Source organism: Lynx canadensis, chromosome C1 (genome assembly GCF_007474595.2).
Source record: "Lynx canadensis isolate LIC74 chromosome C1, mLynCan4.pri.v2, whole genome shotgun sequence".
Classification (NCBI taxonomy): domain Eukaryota; kingdom Metazoa; phylum Chordata; class Mammalia; order Carnivora; family Felidae; genus Lynx; species Lynx canadensis.
This window is the reverse complement of record NC_044310.1, coordinates 187,936,977-187,957,314: the sequence shown is the minus strand read 5'-3', so window position 1 is coordinate 187,957,314 and position 20,338 is coordinate 187,936,977. Positions and strand designations below refer to the sequence as shown.

The 20,338-nt window shown below is 37.2% G+C and overlaps 1 protein-coding gene and 4 non-coding genes across 6 annotated transcripts in view; all 5 read right to left on the bottom strand.

Annotated features, from left to right (window-relative positions):
- The window catches only part of NOP58 (NOP58 ribonucleoprotein), a 34,205-nt gene that overhangs the window by 5,806 nt on the left and 8,061 nt on the right, over positions 1-20,338 (bottom strand). The window contains exons 3-10 of one of the 2 annotated variants that reach the window (XM_030325811.1): positions 18,042-18,094; positions 13,309-13,430; positions 10,712-10,848; positions 6,330-6,394; positions 5,235-5,369; positions 4,012-4,157; positions 2,968-3,094; positions 1,426-1,589 (exon numbers count right to left, since the gene is read on the bottom strand). In XM_030325811.1, coding sequence (XP_030181671.1) covers positions 1,426-1,589; positions 2,968-3,094; positions 4,012-4,157; positions 5,235-5,369; positions 6,330-6,394; positions 10,712-10,848; positions 13,309-13,430; positions 18,042-18,094 — 949 coding nt within the window. Of the gene's footprint in view, positions 1-1,425; positions 1,590-2,967; positions 3,095-4,011; positions 4,158-5,234; positions 5,370-6,329; positions 6,395-10,711; positions 10,849-13,308; positions 13,431-17,730; positions 17,848-18,041; positions 18,095-20,338 lie in introns of those variants that run through there. The other variant, XM_030325812.1, reaches the window with a different exon arrangement.
- LOC115522668 lies at positions 2,731-2,814 on the bottom strand. The gene has a single exon (XR_003971554.1). It is a non-coding gene; the product is annotated as a small nucleolar RNA SNORD11 (small nucleolar RNA).
- LOC115522670 lies at positions 3,875-3,956 on the bottom strand. Its single transcript, XR_003971556.1, has one exon. It is a non-coding gene; the product is annotated as a small nucleolar RNA SNORD11B (small nucleolar RNA).
- Positions 17,861-17,947, bottom strand: LOC115522662. The gene has a single exon (XR_003971548.1). It is a non-coding gene; the product is annotated as a small nucleolar RNA SNORD70 (small nucleolar RNA).
- Positions 19,723-19,811, bottom strand: LOC115522661. The gene has a single exon (XR_003971547.1). It is a non-coding gene; the product is annotated as a small nucleolar RNA SNORD70 (small nucleolar RNA).

Genomic DNA, 20,338 nt, shown 5'->3' with positions numbered 1-20,338 from the left:
CACTCTAGGATTTTTCCAAATCAGGAATTACAAAAGTATTATAAAAATCATACAACTCAAGAAACCTATCTTATATCTGAATCTCTGCCACCATATAATGGGTAACTGGTTACATACACAACTACATTCGTTTTGGTGGAAAAAAGTATCTTGTAGTTCATATCTAAAATGAGCTCAAGCTGGAGAGGATGTGGAGAAACGGGAACCCTCTTGCACTGTTGGTGGGAATGCAAACTGATGCAGCTGCTCTGGAAAACAGTGTGGAGGTTCCTCAAAAAATTAAAAAATAGATCTACCCTATGACCCAGCAATAGCACTGCTAGGAATTTACCCAAGGGATACAGGAGTGCTGATGCACAGGGGCACTTGTACCCCAATGTTTATAGCAGCACTTTCAACAACAGCCAAATTATGGAAAGAGCCTAAATGTCCATCTACATCAACTGATGAATGGATAAAGAAGATGTGGTTTATATATACATTGGAATACTACTTGGCAATGAGAAAGAATGAAATCTGGCCATTTGTAGCAATGTGGATGGAACTGGAGAGTGTTATGCTAAGTGAAATAAGTCAGGCAGAGAAAGATAGATACTGTATGTTTTCACTCATATGTGGATCCTGAGAAACTCAACAGAAGACCAGGGAAGGGTGGGGATAGGGGGAAAAAAAAGTTAGAGAGGGAAGGAGACAAACCATAAGAGACTCTTAAATACTGAGAACAAACTGAGGGTTGATGGGGTGTGGGGGAGAGGGGAAAGTGGGTGATGGGCATTGAGGAGGGCACTTGTTGGGATGAGCACTGGGTGTTGTATGGAAACCAATTTGACAGTAAATTACATATATAAAAAATAAGATAAAAAAATAAAATGAGCCCAAACTGCTCTTCTAATGTCTTCTTTTAATTTCTACTCAGTGACCTTAGTTCTATATTAAGAGGTCATCCAGAAAACGTGTAGCCGCCTTTTTTGGCTAATTAACACTTTAACCAACCTCCTTCTTCTATCTGCTCTGAATTTTATAAAATTTCAGTTTCTATTAAATTACGTATCCTACCAAAAACCTTGAAAGTACTTAGTTGGTTTAAGATTCAGCTTTCTCATCTGTAAAACAGAGATACCTACTTCTCATAGGTAGTTTTTTTTTGTTGTTGTTGTTTTTTTAAAGTAAACTCTACACCCAACAAGGGGTTTGGAACTCATGGCCCCACAATCAAGAGGTCCATGCTCTACTGACTAAGTCAGCCAGGAGCCCTGAGTACACTTTCAGTGTATAGAAGTGCTTTTTAAAAAGCTCAAGAATTCACCATTCTCTATTTAATGAAAAGAAGTAGTAGAAAGATTTATTGCATATTACAGAGTAGGATATGGGTTATTTAGAGGAAAAAAAAGAAAAACGACCCACCTCAGGAGAACTGTAACTCACCTTTCCTTTGTGTTTGGGACTTGTTTGGCCTACAAGTGAAGCATGATAAATGAGTCCATACTTTGGAGTATCTCGTCTAGACTTAAGGGCTCTGAAGAGTGCCTTTTCTGCTCCAAGAATCTGAACTGTAGAAGCTGCGTGTTTGGCCAAATTCAAAAGAGAACCTTCAAAAGAAAAGAGGTAGTTACAAGGAATGCAATTCCAAGTATTTGAAAGTTCCATGTATTTAACACAAGACATATAGTCTAAGTATTTACAGCCACTACAGTAAATAAAAATAATTCAGATTCTATATAGTCTGGGATTCCCTAAAAAGCTTAAGCATTTGTGATTCATCCATGTAGCACCATGGGCAGAAGTTTGTAATGAATGCTTACGGTAACTGAAGGTTAAGACTATCAGTTCAATTATACTTATTTGCCTGAGAGACGGTATTACTATTCCACATTCCATCACCATACCACAGGGGATGATTTTGGACATCAAATATTCTACTTTTAGAGATGAAAAAAATATACAAATAAATGGAAACTCTCAGGACATCTCAGTAGTAGAACTATGTGATAATCTTCTCACACTTTATTTACCTCTGTTGTTTAAGATATGGAGATGGAGATACACTTATATAAGTATAATCGGGTACTAAAAGGTGCTGGTTTGTTAAATTTATTACACAGATTTCGTAAGAACACACCCCCAACATTAATGCTCAACCACACAATACATATTTAAAATTAAAAACATACTTCTGTTAATCCCTCTATCTCTTACAACAAAAGGTTAGCTAAGCCTATGAAATTTCATATGTAGACAACAAAACCTGCCAGATGATCCCAACCTTGCAGCTGAAGGTATCTGAATGGCATATTTGTCTATTTAATGATTCAGTTACAGGAGCTATTCTAGTTTAGACATGGTGACAGATGATATGTTAAGATCTTCTGTGATGGATTATACTCCAATAATATAACGAGCTAGTAATTCACTCTATTTGCAACTATTCAATTTTATAGTATTTTGTAGCATACCTTCTTTGTAAAATTACTATATACATGTTTGAAGTTTTATGATAAATTATTAAAAATATTTTGCACGTCAAATATATCAAAATAGCGTATTTTAAAATAGCAATATTTAATAGTGAACCAAATTCTCAATCAAGCATATATATCAACCCTTGTGATAACTATTCCTACTTTAATCTGATGAGTTTTTAGTATCAGGAAATATTAACTGATTTCATCCTCCTACACTTCATCTGAATATTCTAATTAATGGTAACAAATTTCTGAAAATGGACCATAAGTGTCTCAGAAGAGGTAGTGACTAAAGATGCCTTCATTATCCAAAAGGAAATCAGGCATACAAATTAGAATCATCATTGAACACTTACTTGGTCCTTGGTTCTCCCCAGTATATTTTCTACTTCTATTTTTTACCAAAAATTTCTAATAAATGTAATTTGAAGAGTAAAAAATAATCCTAGTAGAAAATAACTCAACTCTAAATATTCCTATTTACCAGTCACATTAAAATCATCACCTGCATGAGCAATGAGCCGTGCTCCCACTAATTCCCCAACCATGACTGTAACATTCGGTGCAATGGCCATCATTCGATTTTGTAGATATTCATAGAGCTGGGTTCTATACTCTGAGATTTCAATTACCTAGTATAAAGAACAAAGTGGATGTGTCATAAATGATCTGAGTAAAAATTATATAAAAACCACCGTCTGAAACATTACAGTCCTTCCTAAATTATCACAGAACAGCTGTGCAATCCTGGGAAAATGAGCCACTCCTTACTTCAGTTTCTCATTTTAATACATATTTTATGAGATAATAAATGTAAACAACCTAATACGCTGCCTAAAAATGTTAGTCAACTATTAATTTGGTTAAGTGCTCAGCTTTGCCTCAGGTCATGACCTCATGGTTTGGGAGTTCAAGCCCTGCATCGGGCTCTGCGTTGACAGAGCAAAGCCTGCTTCAGATCCTCTGTCCCCCTCTCTTTCTGCCTCTTCCCTGTTCATGCTCTCTCTCAAAAACATACATTAAAAAAAACAAAAACAAACAAAAACTCCAAGGGCTAGACATTGTGTCATCCTCTTTGGTACTTTTTTTTTTTTTAAGATTTTGTTTTTAAATAATCTCTGTACCCAACATGGGGCTAGACTTTAAACCCTGAGATTAAAAGTCACGTGCTCTATCAACTAAGCCAGCCAAGTGCCCCTTCTTTGTGATTCTTGTTTAACTATCTCCAAATGGGCAAAAAGGGGCTCCAGGCTACAAACAGAGGCTGGAATTAAATAATTCAAACTGTAATTCTCTGTCTTCTTAATGGATTTATAATTCATTATCCAGACAATGCCAACAATACAAATAAATTAGATGGTGTTCTATTAACTTTACTTCAGTATTATTTCCCCCACTAAGTATATAAATCAAGATGGCATCAGATGAGGTAGTGACTGAACACCCTCATATTTGTCAGGTGATTAGTAAATTTAAACATCATCATTGCCATCAGAAAATTATTACATAGCTGGTTCCAACACAACTAGTTTCTCCATGTATAGTTTACCTGAGTGCAGAGATGTAGAATATTGCAAATATCTTCTTCTGAAACCTCTGTTCCCATTGATATCTCTGCAGCTGCTTTCACTTCTGCTTCAACTTCCTCTGGCAGTAATTCAGAAAGTTTAGCTGAGGCATAATTCTTCCTGTCGCCTATGGAATGTTTGCAGAGGATGAGGAAGAATCACTCTTCAACAAATTATATAAAACCCAAATAGTAACAAAACAAAACAAAACAAAACAAAGGTAGAAATAAGCCAATGAAAAGGGTACCTAAACAAAACAAAAAGCAAACAAGTCTGACCTGGATATTTTTCTTATGTAAAGGCTTAATTTTAGAGCTTAAAATCTCTCCCCACATTTCTATTCAAAAAAAATATGACTTAGATAAAAACAAAATACCCCATGAAATAGAACTGATAATATTGTGACAATTTGTAGCCAAGGTTTCATTAAAGCCAGCGCCATGAATTCTTGCGGTGGTAATATGGTAACATAACATGAACCTGGTAAGTCCTATTTATCAACAATGCCCAAGCCCCTCTACTAATATTACTATACTATTAATATAGAATACAACAGTAACAGCATAGACAGCATACTAGTTTTATTATTAATATAATGCACGATATTCGAAGTCTACAGTTGTTCGTATTAATGGCAAATTCACTATGAGATATATTCATCTGAAGATGCCATTTTCAGAAAAACCAAATTAGAGGGGCATCTGGGTGGTTCAGTCGGTTGAGTACCTGACTCTTGATTTTGGCTCAGGTCATGATCTTACAGTTTGTGTCAGGTCATGATTTTACAGTTTGTGGGTTTGAGCCCTGCACTGGGCTCTGTGCTGTAAGCGTGGAGCCTGCTTGGAATTCTCTCTCATTCCCCATCTCTCTGCCCCTCCCCAGGTTGTGCTCGCTTGTGTTCTCTCTCTCAAAATAAATAAATGAACTTAAAGAAAGAAAGAAAGAAAGAAAGAAAGAAAGAAAGAAAGAAAGAAAGAAAGAAAGAAAAGGAAAAACCAAATTAGAGAATGATGCTCTGTTGTACAGGCCATCAAAATCACAGATAACTGTATCTGAATTCTAACAGACACTAAGATCACTACACTCCCAAACACATAAAAGTCATAAGGAACTCTGGGAAGCTCAAGGAAAAAGCATTACTATAAACTCATATTTTTGGATGCAAATAATTATTTTCAATGCCTTAAAAGATAAAGTTACTCACCAACTTTCTGTAAACACTTGCAGTATGTCAAATTATCTGAAATAATTTTTCCTAATTCAGGAAAATGCCAGCCATACCATTCTCTACACCGCATAATGTAGTTGTTTAGTTCTTTATCTAGATCATCTAACAAGGCTGCAGGAGATTAAGATGGAAAAGAAAAGAACTTTTAAAAAGGCTTTGAAAAACTGTGGTAAAATATACATAAAATTTACTATTTTAACCATTTTCAAGTGTAGGTTTCAGTGGCATCAAGTACATTCACAATGTTGAGCAACAGTCACCCACTATCCATTTCTAGAACTCTTTTATCATACCAAATGGAAACTCTGCACCCAATAAATAACACGCCATCCTCTCCTCCTCCCATCTCCTGGTTATCTCTTCTACTTCCATTCTCTATGAACTTGCCTGTTTTAGGTACCTCATAAGTGGAACCACACAATAGTAATGTTTTTTTGTGTGGTTTATTTCTCCTACCAGGTTTTCAAAACTCATATAACATGTTGTAACATGTATTAGAACTTCATTCCTTCTTAAAGATAAATAATAATCCATTGTGTGTATGTATTCCATTTTGTTTACCCATTCATCTGTTAATGGGTATATGGGTTGTTTCCATCTTTTGGCTATTGTGAATAACGCTACAGTGAACGCAGATGTATATATACCTGTGAGTATCTGCTTTCAATTCTTTGGAGTATATACCCAGAAATGCAATTGCCATTTAAAGGGATTTTTAAAACTAGAAACTGTTAAGAATGTGATGTTTTCAAAATTCATTTAATGACTTAGGAAAACGACCTATTACAAAGCCAAGTAAAAAAAGCACAATGCAATAGATCCTACTTAGTCATTTACTTCACAGAAAAACACACATCTGTTAACATCACTAGTGTTAATTCACGTTATTTCTACCTAGTTAAATTATGGGTGGTTTTCCTTCTCAATTCTGCATTTTCTAGTTTCTCTACTTCATTACTAAAAATTCTAACTGATCTCCTTTCCCTTCCTCAAGTGCTAACATTACAAAAAATACAGTTTTAACAGGAGGAAAAAGTCATGAGGATTAGGCCTCCCATGGATTATACTTACAAATTGCCTGAACAATCATGGTATCCACTTTATCAGCACTAAATTTCAATCTATATCGGGACAAGCTGGGGATAAAAGGGAAAAATAAGAAATTACTGACAGCATCTATGAAAAGAACAGCTTAAAAAATTGTTTAAAACCAATCCCCTCTTCTTGGAGCTGCATTATTTTAATTTTCCCAGCATGAGAAAATCAGTTGAACAAGAATACAATATGCAAAATCAGGGGCGCCTGGGTGTCTCAGTCAGTTTAAGCATCCAACTCTTGGTTTCGGCTCAGATTGTGATCTCATGGTTCCTGGGTTCGAGCCCCAGGTCAGTGCAGAGCCTGCTTGGGATTCTCTCTCTACCCCTGCCCCACCCATGATCTCTCAAAATAAATAAAACAAACAGAATGTAATTATGCAAAACCAGGAAATACACATTTAAATTTTTTAACGTTTATTTATTTTTGAGAGACAGAGAGACAGAGAAAGAGCATGCGCCAACAGAGTGCGTGAGATCATGACCTGAGCTGAAGTCACTTAACAGACTCACTTAACTGAGCTACTCAAGAGCAACGTGGAAATACACATTTAAAAAGAAAATACATCTGTCCTGCTATAACGTATATTTCAGAAACATGAATTAATTTATGACAGACAAAAAGGATGATGCTGTGCAATGCAAGTCATATTGGCTCATACATGATTTTTACAAGGTATCAATGCTTTATACCAGTAGGTAAATAAAAGTACAGCACTGTTAACACCTGAAAACAGAAAGCCATGGAGGAACAAAATTGTACATAAGGATTTTTTTAAATTTTACTTATATTTATTTATTCTTATGTTTTGTCTCCCTCCCTGTTTTTATATTATTTTTGCTTTCCCTCCCTTATGTTCATGTTTTGTATCTTGAAGTCCTCATAAGAGTGAAGTCATATATTTGTCTTTCTCTAATTTCATTTAGCTTAATACCCTCTAGTTTCATCCATAGTTGCAAATGACAAGATCTCATTCTTTTTGATTGCTGAGTAAAATTCCATTGTGTGTGTACACACACACACAACCATCAATGGACATCTGGGCTCTTTCCATACTTTGGCTATTGTGGATAGAGCTACTATAAACATTGGGGTGCACATGTCCCTTTAAAACAGCTCACCTGTATCCCCTGGATAAACACCTAGTAGCGCAATTGCTGGGTCGTAGGGTAGTTCTATTTTCAATTTTTTAAAAAATCTCCATACTATTTTCCAGAGTGGCTGTACCGGTTTGCATTCCCACCAGCAGTATACAAGGGTTCCTCTTTTTCCACATCCTCACCAACATCTGTTGCTGCCTGAGTTGTTATTGTTAGCCATTCTGACAGGTGTCAGGTGGTATTTCATTGTGGTTTTGATTTGTACTTCCCTGATGATGAGTGATGTTGAGCATATTTTCATGTGTTGGTTGGCCATCTGGATGTCTTCTTTGGAGAAGTGTCTATTCATGTCTCTTGCCCATTTCTTCACTGGATTATTTGCTTTTTGGGTGTTGAGTTTGATATGTTCTTTATAGATTTTCGATACTAACCCTTTATCTGATATATCGTTTCAAGTATCTTCTCCCATTCTGTCAATTGCCTTTTAGTTTTGCGGTTTACTCCGCTGTGCAGAAGCTTTTTATTTTGATGAGGTCCCAATAGTTCATTTTTGCTTTTGTTTCCCTTGCCTCCAGAGACGTGTTCAGCAAGAAGTTGCTGTGACCAAGACCAAAGAGGTTTTTGCCTGCTTTCTCTTTGAGGATTTTGATGGCTTCGTCTTACATTTAGGTCTTTCATCCATTTTGAGTTTATTTTTGTGTATGTTGTAGGAAAGTGGTCCAGGTTCATTTTTCCGCATGTCGCTGTCCAGTTTTCCCAGCACCACTTGCTGAAGAAACTGTCTTTATTCCATTGGCTATTCTTTCCTGCTTTGTCAAAGATTAGTTGGCCATACGTTTGTGGGTCCATTTCTGGGCTCTCTATTCTGTTCCATTGATCTGAGTGTCTGTTTTTGTGTCAGTACCATACTGTCTTGATGATTACAGCTTTGTAATACAGTTTGAAGTATGGGATTGTGATGCCTCCAGCTTTGGTTTTCTTTTTCAAGACTGCTTTGGCTATTTGGGGTCTTTTCTGGTTCCATACAAATTTCAGGATTGTTTGTTCTAGCTCTGTGAAGAACACTGGTGTTATTTTGATAGGATTGCCATAAGGGTTTCTTAATCTTGGCACTGTTAACAATGCGGGCCAGATAATTCTTTGCTGTAGGGGCCTATTCTGTGTAGAGTGGATGTTTAGCAATATCCCTGGCCTCTACCCATTATGTTAGACCTGAACCCGTATGTCACAACCAAAAATATCTCTAGACACTACCAAATTTCCTCTACGGGATATTTAATTGCCCCTGATTGAGAACCACTACTGTTATACAATGCCAACTAATCAAAAGCTTGTATCTTGACTCAGTTTAGCTAGTAATGTTCTTTTAAAAATGCTTATTACATAGGGGCACCTTGGTGGCTCAGTCAGTTGAGCATCTTGATTCCTGACTTCAGCTCAGGTAGTGATATCACAGTAAGTCCTGAGATACAGCCACTCACACGCCACAGTAAGTGAAGCTGGCTCCAGAGTCTTTCTCCCTCTACCCCTCCCCACAACCTCACACGTGCTTGCTCTCTCTCGCTCAAAAAAAAAAAAATGCTTGTTACAAAGTTCTTCTTGACTTTTATGTATTTTGTTCATCTCCGTAACTCAGTAGCTTTAACCCTTTCATTGATTTATGCTATGTTTTGTTCAAAGGTACAGATCTCTGTTTATAGTATTATTCCTTTTATATAAATTTAACGTGTCTTTTTAACTGTATTAACACATAGAGCTTTTTTTAAAAGTTTATTTTGAGACAGCACTAATGGGGGAGGGGCAGAGAGAGGAGACAGACAGACACAGAATCCAAAGCAGGCTCCAGGCTCCAAGCCATCAGCCCAGAGCCCGACGCTAGGCTTGAACTCATGAAATGTGAGATCGTGACCTGAGCCAAAAGGACACTTAACCAACTGAGCCAGCCAGGATTACAGGGCTATTTTTGATAGTGCTCTGGTTATAAAGTTGCATAGATTCTGAGTAGTCTACCTTTAATCGTATCTATTCTTCACCAAAAAATCCTGATAGTTTAGTACAATTTCACAATATGCCGAGCTTTTCAGGAAAACATACCACAGTAAAACAGAAATGCCTGTTCTTTTTTTTTTAATGTTTATTTATTTTATTGTTTAAAATTTATTTTTTTTTTTAATATATGAAATTTATTGTCAAATTGGTTTCCATACAACACCCAGTGCTCATCCCAAAAAGTGCCCTCCTCAATACCCATCACCCACCCTCCCCTCCCTCCCACCCCCCATCAACCCTCAGTTTGTTCTCAGTTTTTAACAGTCTCTTATGCTTTGGCTCTCTCCCACTCTAACCTCTTTTTTTCTTTTTTCCCCTTCCCCTCCCCCATGGGTTTCTGTTAAATTTCTCAGGATCCACATAAGAGTGAAACCATATGGTATCTGTCTTTCTCTGTATGGCTTATTTCACTTAGCATCACACTTTCCAGTTCCATCCACGTTGCTACAAAAGGCCATATTTCATTTTTTCTCATGCCACGTAGTATTCCATTGTGTATATAAACCACAATTTCTTTATCCATTCATCAGTTGATGGACATTTAGGCTCTTTCCATCATTTGGCTATTGTTGAGAGTGCTGCTATAAACATTGGGGTACAAGTGCCCCTATGCATCAGTACTCCTGTATCCCTTGGATAAATTCCTAGCAGTGCTATTGCTGGGTCATAGGGTAGGTCTATTTTTAATTTTCTGAGGAACCTCCACACTGCTTTCCAGAGCGGCTGCACCAATTTGCAAGAAATGCCTGTTCTAATGGACCTCTGGTTAAACATGATAGGACAATGTGCTTCTCTTTGCCTTATTATAAAAATTCAATTAAAATCAGTAAAACAAGCAACACAGATACACAGCAGACCATAGCAGGTAAGAAAGTTCAGGAAGATGAAGACGGAGGGATAGCAAATGATTCAGCAGATATCAGAGAAAAGAAAAAAGAGAAAGCCCAAGTATTGTGGGACCCAATGCTCAGAAGGCAGAGAATGCTTATGATGAGGACTGCCTGGTTTCCAGCCCTGGCTTTGTCACTTACCAGATAACTGACTTTGGGCATCAGATTCATCTATAAAACGAGGATACTACTACTACTACTACCTTCCTCATAAAATTATTATGAGAATTAAATTAGTATTTACAATATCGTTAAACCAGTGCAACATAATTGCTTATTAAACAGAAATAAGCGGACTTTGTTTTCCAGTAAATCTCACCTGTGTGCCAATCCAAGACACATAGCTGCCATTTCACGTGGTTCTACTCCAGGGATTAATCCATCCATCTGGGAACGAATTCCTCTCATAAGTTCATTAACAACAGGACTATGGATACAACTGAGATTCAGCTTTTCCTGTAAGAATAAGAATATCTATCTGTATTAAGTTCCTAAAACCATTTAATTATTAAAATAGAACAGATTTAAATATATATTTCTCAGTTTCTTAAAAAGCAGTTTCTAGTGTGTGGGGAGAACACCAAATGCAGATTTAAAGAATTTTTTTTAATATTTATTTTTGAAAAAGAGAGTATGTGAGCAGGGGAAGGGTAGAGAGAGAGGGAGACACAGAATTTGAAGTAGGCTCCAGGCTCTAGCCGTCAGCACAATGACCAACAGAGGGCTGGAACTCATCAGGCTGGGCTCAAACTCACAGATCGAGAGATCATGACCTGAGCTGAAGTTGGATGCTTAACTAAGTAAGTCACCTAGGGCCCCCAGACTTTTTTTGACATGGTCCAGTACTATAAATGTACTTTCTCTTCCTTACGATTCTTCTCTTTGTAAAAAATATTTTATTTAAGTAATCTCTATACCCAACATGGGTCTCAAACTCACAATCCCAAGATCAAGAGTTGCATGCTCCACCTACTGAGACAGCCAGGCGCTCCCGATTTTCTTAGTAACATTCTTTCCTCTAGCTTACTTTATTCTAAGAATACAGTATCTAATACGTGTTGACATACAGAATATGGGTTAATAAACTATGTATGTCATTGGTAAGACTTCTGATCAACAGTAGGCTTTTAGTAGTAAAATTTTGGGGGAGTCAAGTTATACACAGATTTCTGACTGTGTGTGCGTGTGTAGGGGGGAAGGGTTGGCACCCCAACGCCTAAGTTGTTCAAGGGTTTACTATACAATTTTTTTACACACACACCTCCACACATTAATAAATTTTGTTCTGCACCCATTCATTTCTTTTCACTTTGCATTGTATTTGGTATTCAATTCAATAATTCATTGTATTGTGCTAGTTTATCCAATGCAAATAATGACATGCATGCAAAATTAGATGCATTACATCATGTTTAAGAAACAAATATTTGGTATGTATGAGTGATCTTCAGTGTAAGTTTTTAAAACAGAGAAACTGAAAAGAAAAAAATAAAAATACCCATAATCCCACCATTCAACAATTTCTTCTGTACTATGCTAAAATCTAATGTTTTCAACAGAAAATTATAAACACTTGTGGGCACACCAAAGAATGAAGATAGAGATTGACATCATCACAGAAAACTTCATTACTTACCAGACAGTGTTAGAAATTCATTTAATTGAACTTCTTAAATTCACAATCCTGGACAAAAAACCCCCTCAAATCTACTTAGCATTTTCTTACCTAAAAAGACCTATATAACACGGGGTGCCTGGGTGGCTCAGTCAGTTGAGCATCTGACTCTGGCTCAGGTCATGATCTCATGGTTCATGGGTTCGAGCCCCATATCGGGCTTGCTGCTGTAAGCGCAGAGTCCACTTAGGATCTTCTGTCCCTCTCTCTTTGCCCCTCCCCAACTCGCACACGTGCACTCTCTCAAAAATAAGTAAGGGCGCCTGGGTGGCTCAGTCGGTTGGGGGACCGACTTCGGCTCAGGTCATGATCTCACAGTCCGTGAGTTCGAGCCCCGCATCGGGCTCTGTGCTGACAGCTCAGAGCCTGGAGCCTGTTTCAGATTCTGTGTCTCCCTCTCTCTCTGACCCTCCCCCATTCGTGCTCTGTCTCTCTCTGTCTCAAAAATAAATAAATGTAAAAAAAAAAAAAAATTAAAAAAAAATTAAAAAAAATAAAAAATAAGTAAAACAGTAAAAAAAACAAAAACAAAAAAATGAAAAAAAAAAAACACAAAACCCTACAACATAATATAAACCTTACTTCAAGAATTAGAGGTATAAAACACCTGGCTGGCTCAGTTGGAAGGAGCACAGAGGGTCTTGATCTCAGGGTTGTGAGTTCAAGTCCCATGTTGAGAGTAGAGATTACTTAAATAAACAAACTTAAAAAAACCCAAAAAACAGAGGTATATTCACAAACACAATAATTAACCTGTCACTGTAAGATCTACAATAACCACTGAAGATCAAACTATCGCAACCGGCTCTCAAACTCTTCTTTTCGTTCTTGGGAGCCCATTTTTCCACTATTTCTACCAATCTCTAGAAACGCTACCCCCTGCTAAAGTTTTCTAATAAACACACACACTCAAAAGAAATGTCATGTTTCCATTTCTGTTGAAAGAAAAAGAAATGTGGCTGAACAAAGACATGGCAGGATACAGTGTTAACAGATTATCTCTGGGCAGCAAGATTAAAGCTATTTTTTTTTTTAATCATTTTAGGGGTATCAATATTTTCTACAATGACCAGGCATTACTTTTATATGCTTAGTACATATTGGAAATCAATTATTCTATAGGTAAAGGAGAAAAGAGCAAGTATGAGAACTTAAAACAACCAACTCAATGCAAAGCCAAGTCTTTGTAGTTGCTAAGCTGTATGGTGAACTCTGATCAGCAGGCATGAAAAAAAAATTACCTTTATGACCCCTCCTAGTTTAGCATCAGCTACAGCCAAGGGTTCATGAGCTTCTTTTACTATTTTCTTCAGAACTTTCTTCAGCTGCTTATTGATTTTGCCCTCCATAAGAGCTGTAAATGCTTTTGAGGAAAAAAAAAAAAAATCAAAAGAATTCTCAAGTTTCTAATTTTAAGAACTTAAGCTCTCATTTAAACTTAAAAGATAAAGCAAAATAAACACTTCCTTTTACCTTTCAAAAAGGGTGAATTTAACATTACTTCTAAAATGAAATGACAAATGTAAAAAACACTGAAGGAGTTACACATTTGAATTTCATCTGATCTTCCCACCCCCATTTCAGCTCTAGAATTGGGAATTAAAGTAGAACCAACATTCCTTTCCCTATGTAATAGGAAATCTACTCTTGAACTCAGAGCTAAAATCATAAAACGTTAGAAACAATCTATTCTGGAATCAAAAGTAAATTCCCTTTCCTATATCATTATAAACAAACTGGCCTGTAAAAGGAGTATATTCATTTGGAAGGTCCTGCTGCGGGGTAAGGATGTCTGAGTGGAGGGCTTTTGCTAATCCTGATTCAGATAAGTCATCAGGCCTCTGCTTGTAAACCTCCAGTGATGGGGAATTCCCCACTAAAGACAGCCTCTTCAATCTGAGACTGCTTTCATTTTTGGAAGGTTCTAAATCTGCTAATTTATAAGTCTCACTGTTCTTTAGGCTTACACTTAGATCTTCTGGACCCACATGGACTGACACCTCCTGTTATCTGTGATGGTTCTGGCTGAATTTAAAGTACTCCTGGCAGGAAGGAATTCTGTCACAATTTCTAAGGCCAGGCAATTTATGCTTTATCAGCCAGGTATCTGCTCTTTCCTGACCACATCTCCATCCATTTGAATTACAAGTCCATTTCACCTGTTGTCTGGGAAGATGAAAGGTGAGGACAAAAATCATCTGGCTACCATTAAGCTCTTACAGAGGTTGAGACACTCTAAGAAGTTGAGACTCAAGCTATTTTTGTTAGGTTCCAACCATACTGTACAATACTGACTCCTTATGATCTGCCTTTCTAATAGGAGTTATCTTACTTGCTTTTATAATTAAAAAATTTCAACTTCCAGCTTCTATTCTCAATCTTGCATACCATCATTTATGCTTAGATTTATCTTCCCTTTATTATGAGAAAACCTGTTAATTACTTTTCATAATATGTATTTTTTTGTTAAGTTTATTTTTGAGACCAAGGGAGACAGTGTAGGGAGGAGGAGAGAGGGAGAGAGAATCCCAAGCACGCTGTGTGCTATCAGTGAGAACCCTGATGGAGAGCTCGATCTGGGCCGCCCCTGTAATATGTACTTTTATTTTTATTTATTTTTTTAATGTTTATTTATTTTTGAGACTGAGAGAGACAGAGCACGAATGGGGGAGGGGCAGAGAGAGAGGGAGACACAGAATCGGAAGCAGGCTCCAGGCTCTGAGCCATCAGCCCAGAGCCCGACGCAGGGCTCGAACTCAACGGAGCGTGAGATCGTGACCTGAGCTGAAGTCGGACGCTTAACCGACTGAGCCACCCAGGAGCCCCTGTAATATGTATTTTTAAAAGATGGCAAACAGGGGCATGTGGGTGGCTCAGCTGGTTAAGCATCCAACTCTTGATTTCAGCTCAGGTCATGATCTGACAGTTCGTGGATTGAGCCCCGAGTCAGGTTCCTGCCTGACATTGGAGAGACTGCTTGGAATCCCTGCTCTCTCTCCCTCTCAAAATAAATAAATAGACTTAAAAAATAAATAAATAAAACATGGGAAACAGAGATGGTGATGAAGTTAAGAGGACACTGAGTCTTGGGGCGCCTGGGTGGCTCAGTCGGTTAAGTGTCCGACTTCGGCTCATGTCTTAATCTCGCGGTTCATGGGTTCGAGCCCCGCGTCGGGCTCTGTGCTGACAGCTCAGAGCCTGGAGCCTGTTTCAGATTCTGTGTCTCCCTCTCTCTCTGCTCCTCTCCCACTCGCACAGTCTCCCTCTGTCTCAAAAATAAACATTTAAAAAAAAAATTTTTTTTTTAAAATAGAGGACACCGAGTCTTTATTCTACTTCACTAGCCACTTCCCAGTAATTTTCCCACTTCATCCAAATGTAGGCTGGCACCAAATTTTTCTGTGGCATTTGGAAGACTTGCAACTTGGAAATTAGACTGAGAGTAAAGATAAAGCTCGCCATACCAACAGCATATTTGAATTTCTAGGACCAATATAAATTCTTTTTTTAAATTCAACCTTTTATTTAAAAAAAAAAAAGTTTATTTACTTATTTATTTAAGTAATCTCTACACCCAATGTGGGGCTCGAACTCACGACCCTGAGATCAAGAGTTACAATGCCCCTCCAACTGAGCCAGCCAAGAACCCCAAAGACTTTAAGTAGGCTCCACATCCAATGAGAGGCTTGAACTCATGACCGTGAAATCAAGAGTCTCATGCTCTACCAGCTGAGCCAGCCAGCTCCCCCCCACCACCCCATATAAATTCTTGACATCACAACAGATCAGACTGTTTCTTGGGCTACGGAGTTTTAAATGTACACTACCATATCTATAACCACTCAGTTTTGGTTCTGTCATACTATAATTGCTTTTTACAGGGAGTGGGAAGTTAATTTCCAGGAAAGACTACTCTCTTAATAAGGTGATGTTGAGTTTCTGGTAAAAATAGATGAGAAAAGGCAGATTCCTGACAGAGCTCACTACTTTCATCCCTTTATCCAAAGTATTTATATGCTAGAATCTAGCAATTTGACAGCGAAGAACAATATAGTCTCTGCCTTCCTGGAAGGAAGATGGGTGGAGGGGGGCTGACTTTAAATTTTTAGCTAGTATGGCATTTTAGCCATTTATTTTACAGTATTTTAAGGTATACCAAAAGCTCAGTAGGGAAATGAGATACCTCTCAAGCCTCAGTTTTTCTGTAAAATAGTTATTAATATGTATCCCACAGGATTGTTTCAAGGATTAAACAACAATTTTGAAATGATGAGTACAAAATCTGACACACACTACATGATCAACATATTAGCTATTAACAGTAAAAATCTGGGGGCGCCTGGGTGGCTCAGCTGGTTGAGCGTCTGCCTTCGGCTCAGGTCATGATATCACAGCTTGTAGGTTCAAGCCCCATGTCGGGCTCTGTGCTGACAGCTCAGAGCCTGGAGCCTGCTTCAGATTCTGTGTCTCCCTCTCTCTCTGCCCCTCCCTGACTCATGCTATTTCTCTCAATCTCAAAGATAAACATAAAGAAAAATTAAAATAGTAAAAATCTGCTTCATGTCTGGGTAGAAGTAGACCATTTAATATGGACTGGTCGGAAATAGCCCAAAAAAGATTAAAGAAGTAATATGCAAAAGGGAATTCAAAAGAAGTCACTTGGGATCAGGGCCACTGCACTTTATAGCTTCAGCAGGAGCTGTTCAAATCAGTCTATGTGAATATTGCACACCCCACCCGAGTTGGAAAATAGCGAATACAATCTTTTTCCATAGAGTTTTAACAAACCTCTACCCATGTAATTTTAAAGCTGTGATAAACAGATCTTTTAAAAAATTCTCTAGGCAGGGAGGCACCTGGCTGGCTCAGTTGAAAGAACATGCAATTTGTGATCTTGGGGCCATGACTTCAAGCCCCAAGTTGGGTGTAGAGATTACTAAAAAAAAATAAGAACAAAAACTAAAATTAAAAAAATTATCATTGTTGTGCTTTAATAGCTCTATGAGGCTTTAATTACTGACTTACTGATGCAGCAGCCCTAGAACTCTTCTTAAAAATTAAAAAATTGGTCTCATTATTGGGTCTTCCTTCAGCTACCCACTGCCAATGTTGGGGCGGTCTATTAATATTCTAGCATGTTTAGTTAGATTCCTAATTTTTACAAGAGAATTATACTCCTCTTTTGTGGCTGATGAACAAAATTATTTGGGTCTATCATATTCTTGCCTAATTATAAGCCATATTCTTTATAGTCTACATTTTCAGATTATACCAACAAGCAGTTGGCTGACTTAATATATAGAACTTAAGCAACTGAAAAATCCATGATTAGAATTTTATATCCAGTCTTCCTATTTTCCCTAACACTATGGGGGGGGGGGGGGAACAACCTTGTTAAGACCAACTGCTTATTAAAGCCAAACCTAGATGATACACCCTATTACTTTATGTCTGTTCTCCCATTATGAGGACTGGTTGAAGGATATGAGCCATCCATTCTTCATGTTCCCTTCAGATTAACTCTTAAGGCTCTGTGCAGGTTTCATACTAAAAAAAAAACCCCAAAAAGCTGCTTTATTATTATTTCAACTGTGAATCCTGGCTATTCTCAACTTTACCCTTGAATTAAAATCATCAGAGGGCTGTGCACTTGACTACATTACCTTGGTCCCTTGTAGAACAGCTTTTACTGAACTGTGCTTCAGCATTATGCTGTTGGTTTCCACAGGGAGATCAACTTAACCACTTCTCACACTCATCACATGGGGGGGGAACAAGCCCTATGGTGAAAAACTCAATGTTGTCTCAGTGGTAGTGACGAATTAGAGTTAGATCACTTAAATTCAGTTCCAAAAAGAATGCATCATTGACAACATTGAATAAGGTTAACTCAGGCAACTGAAGCAAATAATCTTTTGATAATACATTGACAAGATTATAAATAAAACCAAAAAAAGCTAGTCTTTCACTTTACCTGCTAATGCTTCTGCTGTATCCTGAAATTTCTCAAAATGTTTTAGCTTTACTCTAGAAGGAAAAAAAAAAGAAAAGTTATGAGGGCAAATTGATTCTTCAAAAGCCATATATTTAGGAAAGAGGTTCTGGACTGTTTTCAAAGCACACACCAACAAAAGAAATTTTCCTGTCACTGGGCATGAGGGTGCAAAGTTAGATAAATTCATATTAAAACAACTAGTTTCTCCAAATACTAGGTCAGTAATGTCTGGACTAAGAGAAGATTGTAGGGTTTGAAGGAAAAATAGCTAAGAGGTTTGGTACCACATCTCAACCACAGGAAAGATGTTGAAGCCTGAACATAACCTCTGTTGCTTAAATCTGGACATAGATGCCTTTTACTATATGGAATAGGAGACCTTAGAAAAGGAATTAAGAGTACCTCTCAGGTCAGGAATCTCACAACACTGATTTGTCCATCTAGTACAAATGTCATTAAGAAATAGCTAATGGTCTGGGAATGCAAGCTGGTGCAGCCACTCTGGAAAACAGTATGGAGGTTCCTCAAAAAACTAAAAATAGAAGTACCCTATGACCCAGCAATTGCACTACTAGGCATTTATCCATGGGATACAGGTGTGGTGTTTCGAAGGGACACATGCACCCCCATGTTTATAGCAGCACTATCAACAATAGCCAAAATATGGAAAGAGCCCAAATGGCCATCGATGGATGAATGGACAAAGATGTGGCATACATATACAATGGAGTATTACTCAGCCATCAAAAAGAATGAAATCTTGCCATTTGCAATTACGTGGATGGAACTGGAGGGTATTATGCTAAGTATTAGAGAAAGACAAAAATCATATGACTTCACACATATGAGGACTTTAAGAGACAAAACAGATGAACATAAGGGAAGGGAAACAAAAATAACATAAAAACAGGGAGGGTGACAAAACAGTAGAGACTAAAAATATGGAGAACAAACTGAGGGTTACTAAAAGGGTTGGGGGGGGTGAGCTAAATGGCTAAATGGGTAAGGGACATTAAGGAATCTACTCCTGAAATCATTGTTGCACTATATGCTAACTAATTTGGATGTGAATTTTAAAAAATAAAAAATTAAATTAAAAAAAAAACTATGTTGCTTAATTTCCAAATATTTGTATTCTTAAAACCAATTTACTATTAGCTTGTAATATATTTCTGTTGACATTATAATATATGCCCTGTGAGATTTCAAGCTTTTGAAATTTACTGAATCATATTTTATTACCCAGCATATGGTTTATCTTAAAAAAGCATTCCATCGGAAATTGAAAATAATGTATGATACGGAATTTTGTGAGGTTTATCAATTATATCAAAGTATTCATTATTGTTTTTATCTAATCATTCTATCAATTATGAAGACAGTGATATAAAATTAATCTATTTTGTCTATGATTTTCATTAACACACAGTAAGAAATGTGACAAATAATTCAGGTGTATTTCTGTTTAGAAGATAAATGAGACTTAAGCTCCTGTTGTTTAATAAACTCTTCTATAAACAACAACAACAAATAGCTAATGGTCAAATCTGACTCCTTATTTTACTTAAGTTACCCTTATTTTACTCTCCTTCTTCCCAACACACTTATGTGCAAGGTAACATCATTTTATATTCAACAAAAATATACAGTTAATTCATAATTCATTGTTGTCTCAGTGGTAGTGACGAATATTTGAGTTAGATCATTTATATTCAGTTCCAACAAGAATACATCATTGACAACAATGAATCACGTTAACTCAGCCAAATGAAGCATACAGCCCTTTAAAAAGAAAAACTAGTCTTCTATTGTCCCTAAAATAGTATTGTCTTAATTAAGGAAGGTTTTCTTATCTGCCAGGGAACAAAAACCCTGGTGATCCCTTAAATACATTTAACAATACAAAGATTTTAGGAAAAAATAGTAATTTCGACTTATTGTGCCTCACCCCATCCCCATTTCCACCCTTCTGAAGTGGCATCTGTTGGTGTCTATGCCTGCATAAACGCATACACAGATCTAAGAGAACCTGGAAACAATGGGATCACATATGTATCACTGAGAAGCATGATTTTCTCGGTATACCACAGTCCTCTCCCCAGGTCACCAAAGGATCTATAGATATACTACAATTTATTCAGCAATTCTATTACTTGGGCCCCCTGGTTAACTCAGCTGATAGAGCATGCAACTCTTGGATCTCAGGGTCATGAGTTCAAGCCCTGCATTGGGTGTAGAGATTACTTAAGAAAAAACACACCTAAATGTTAACTAAA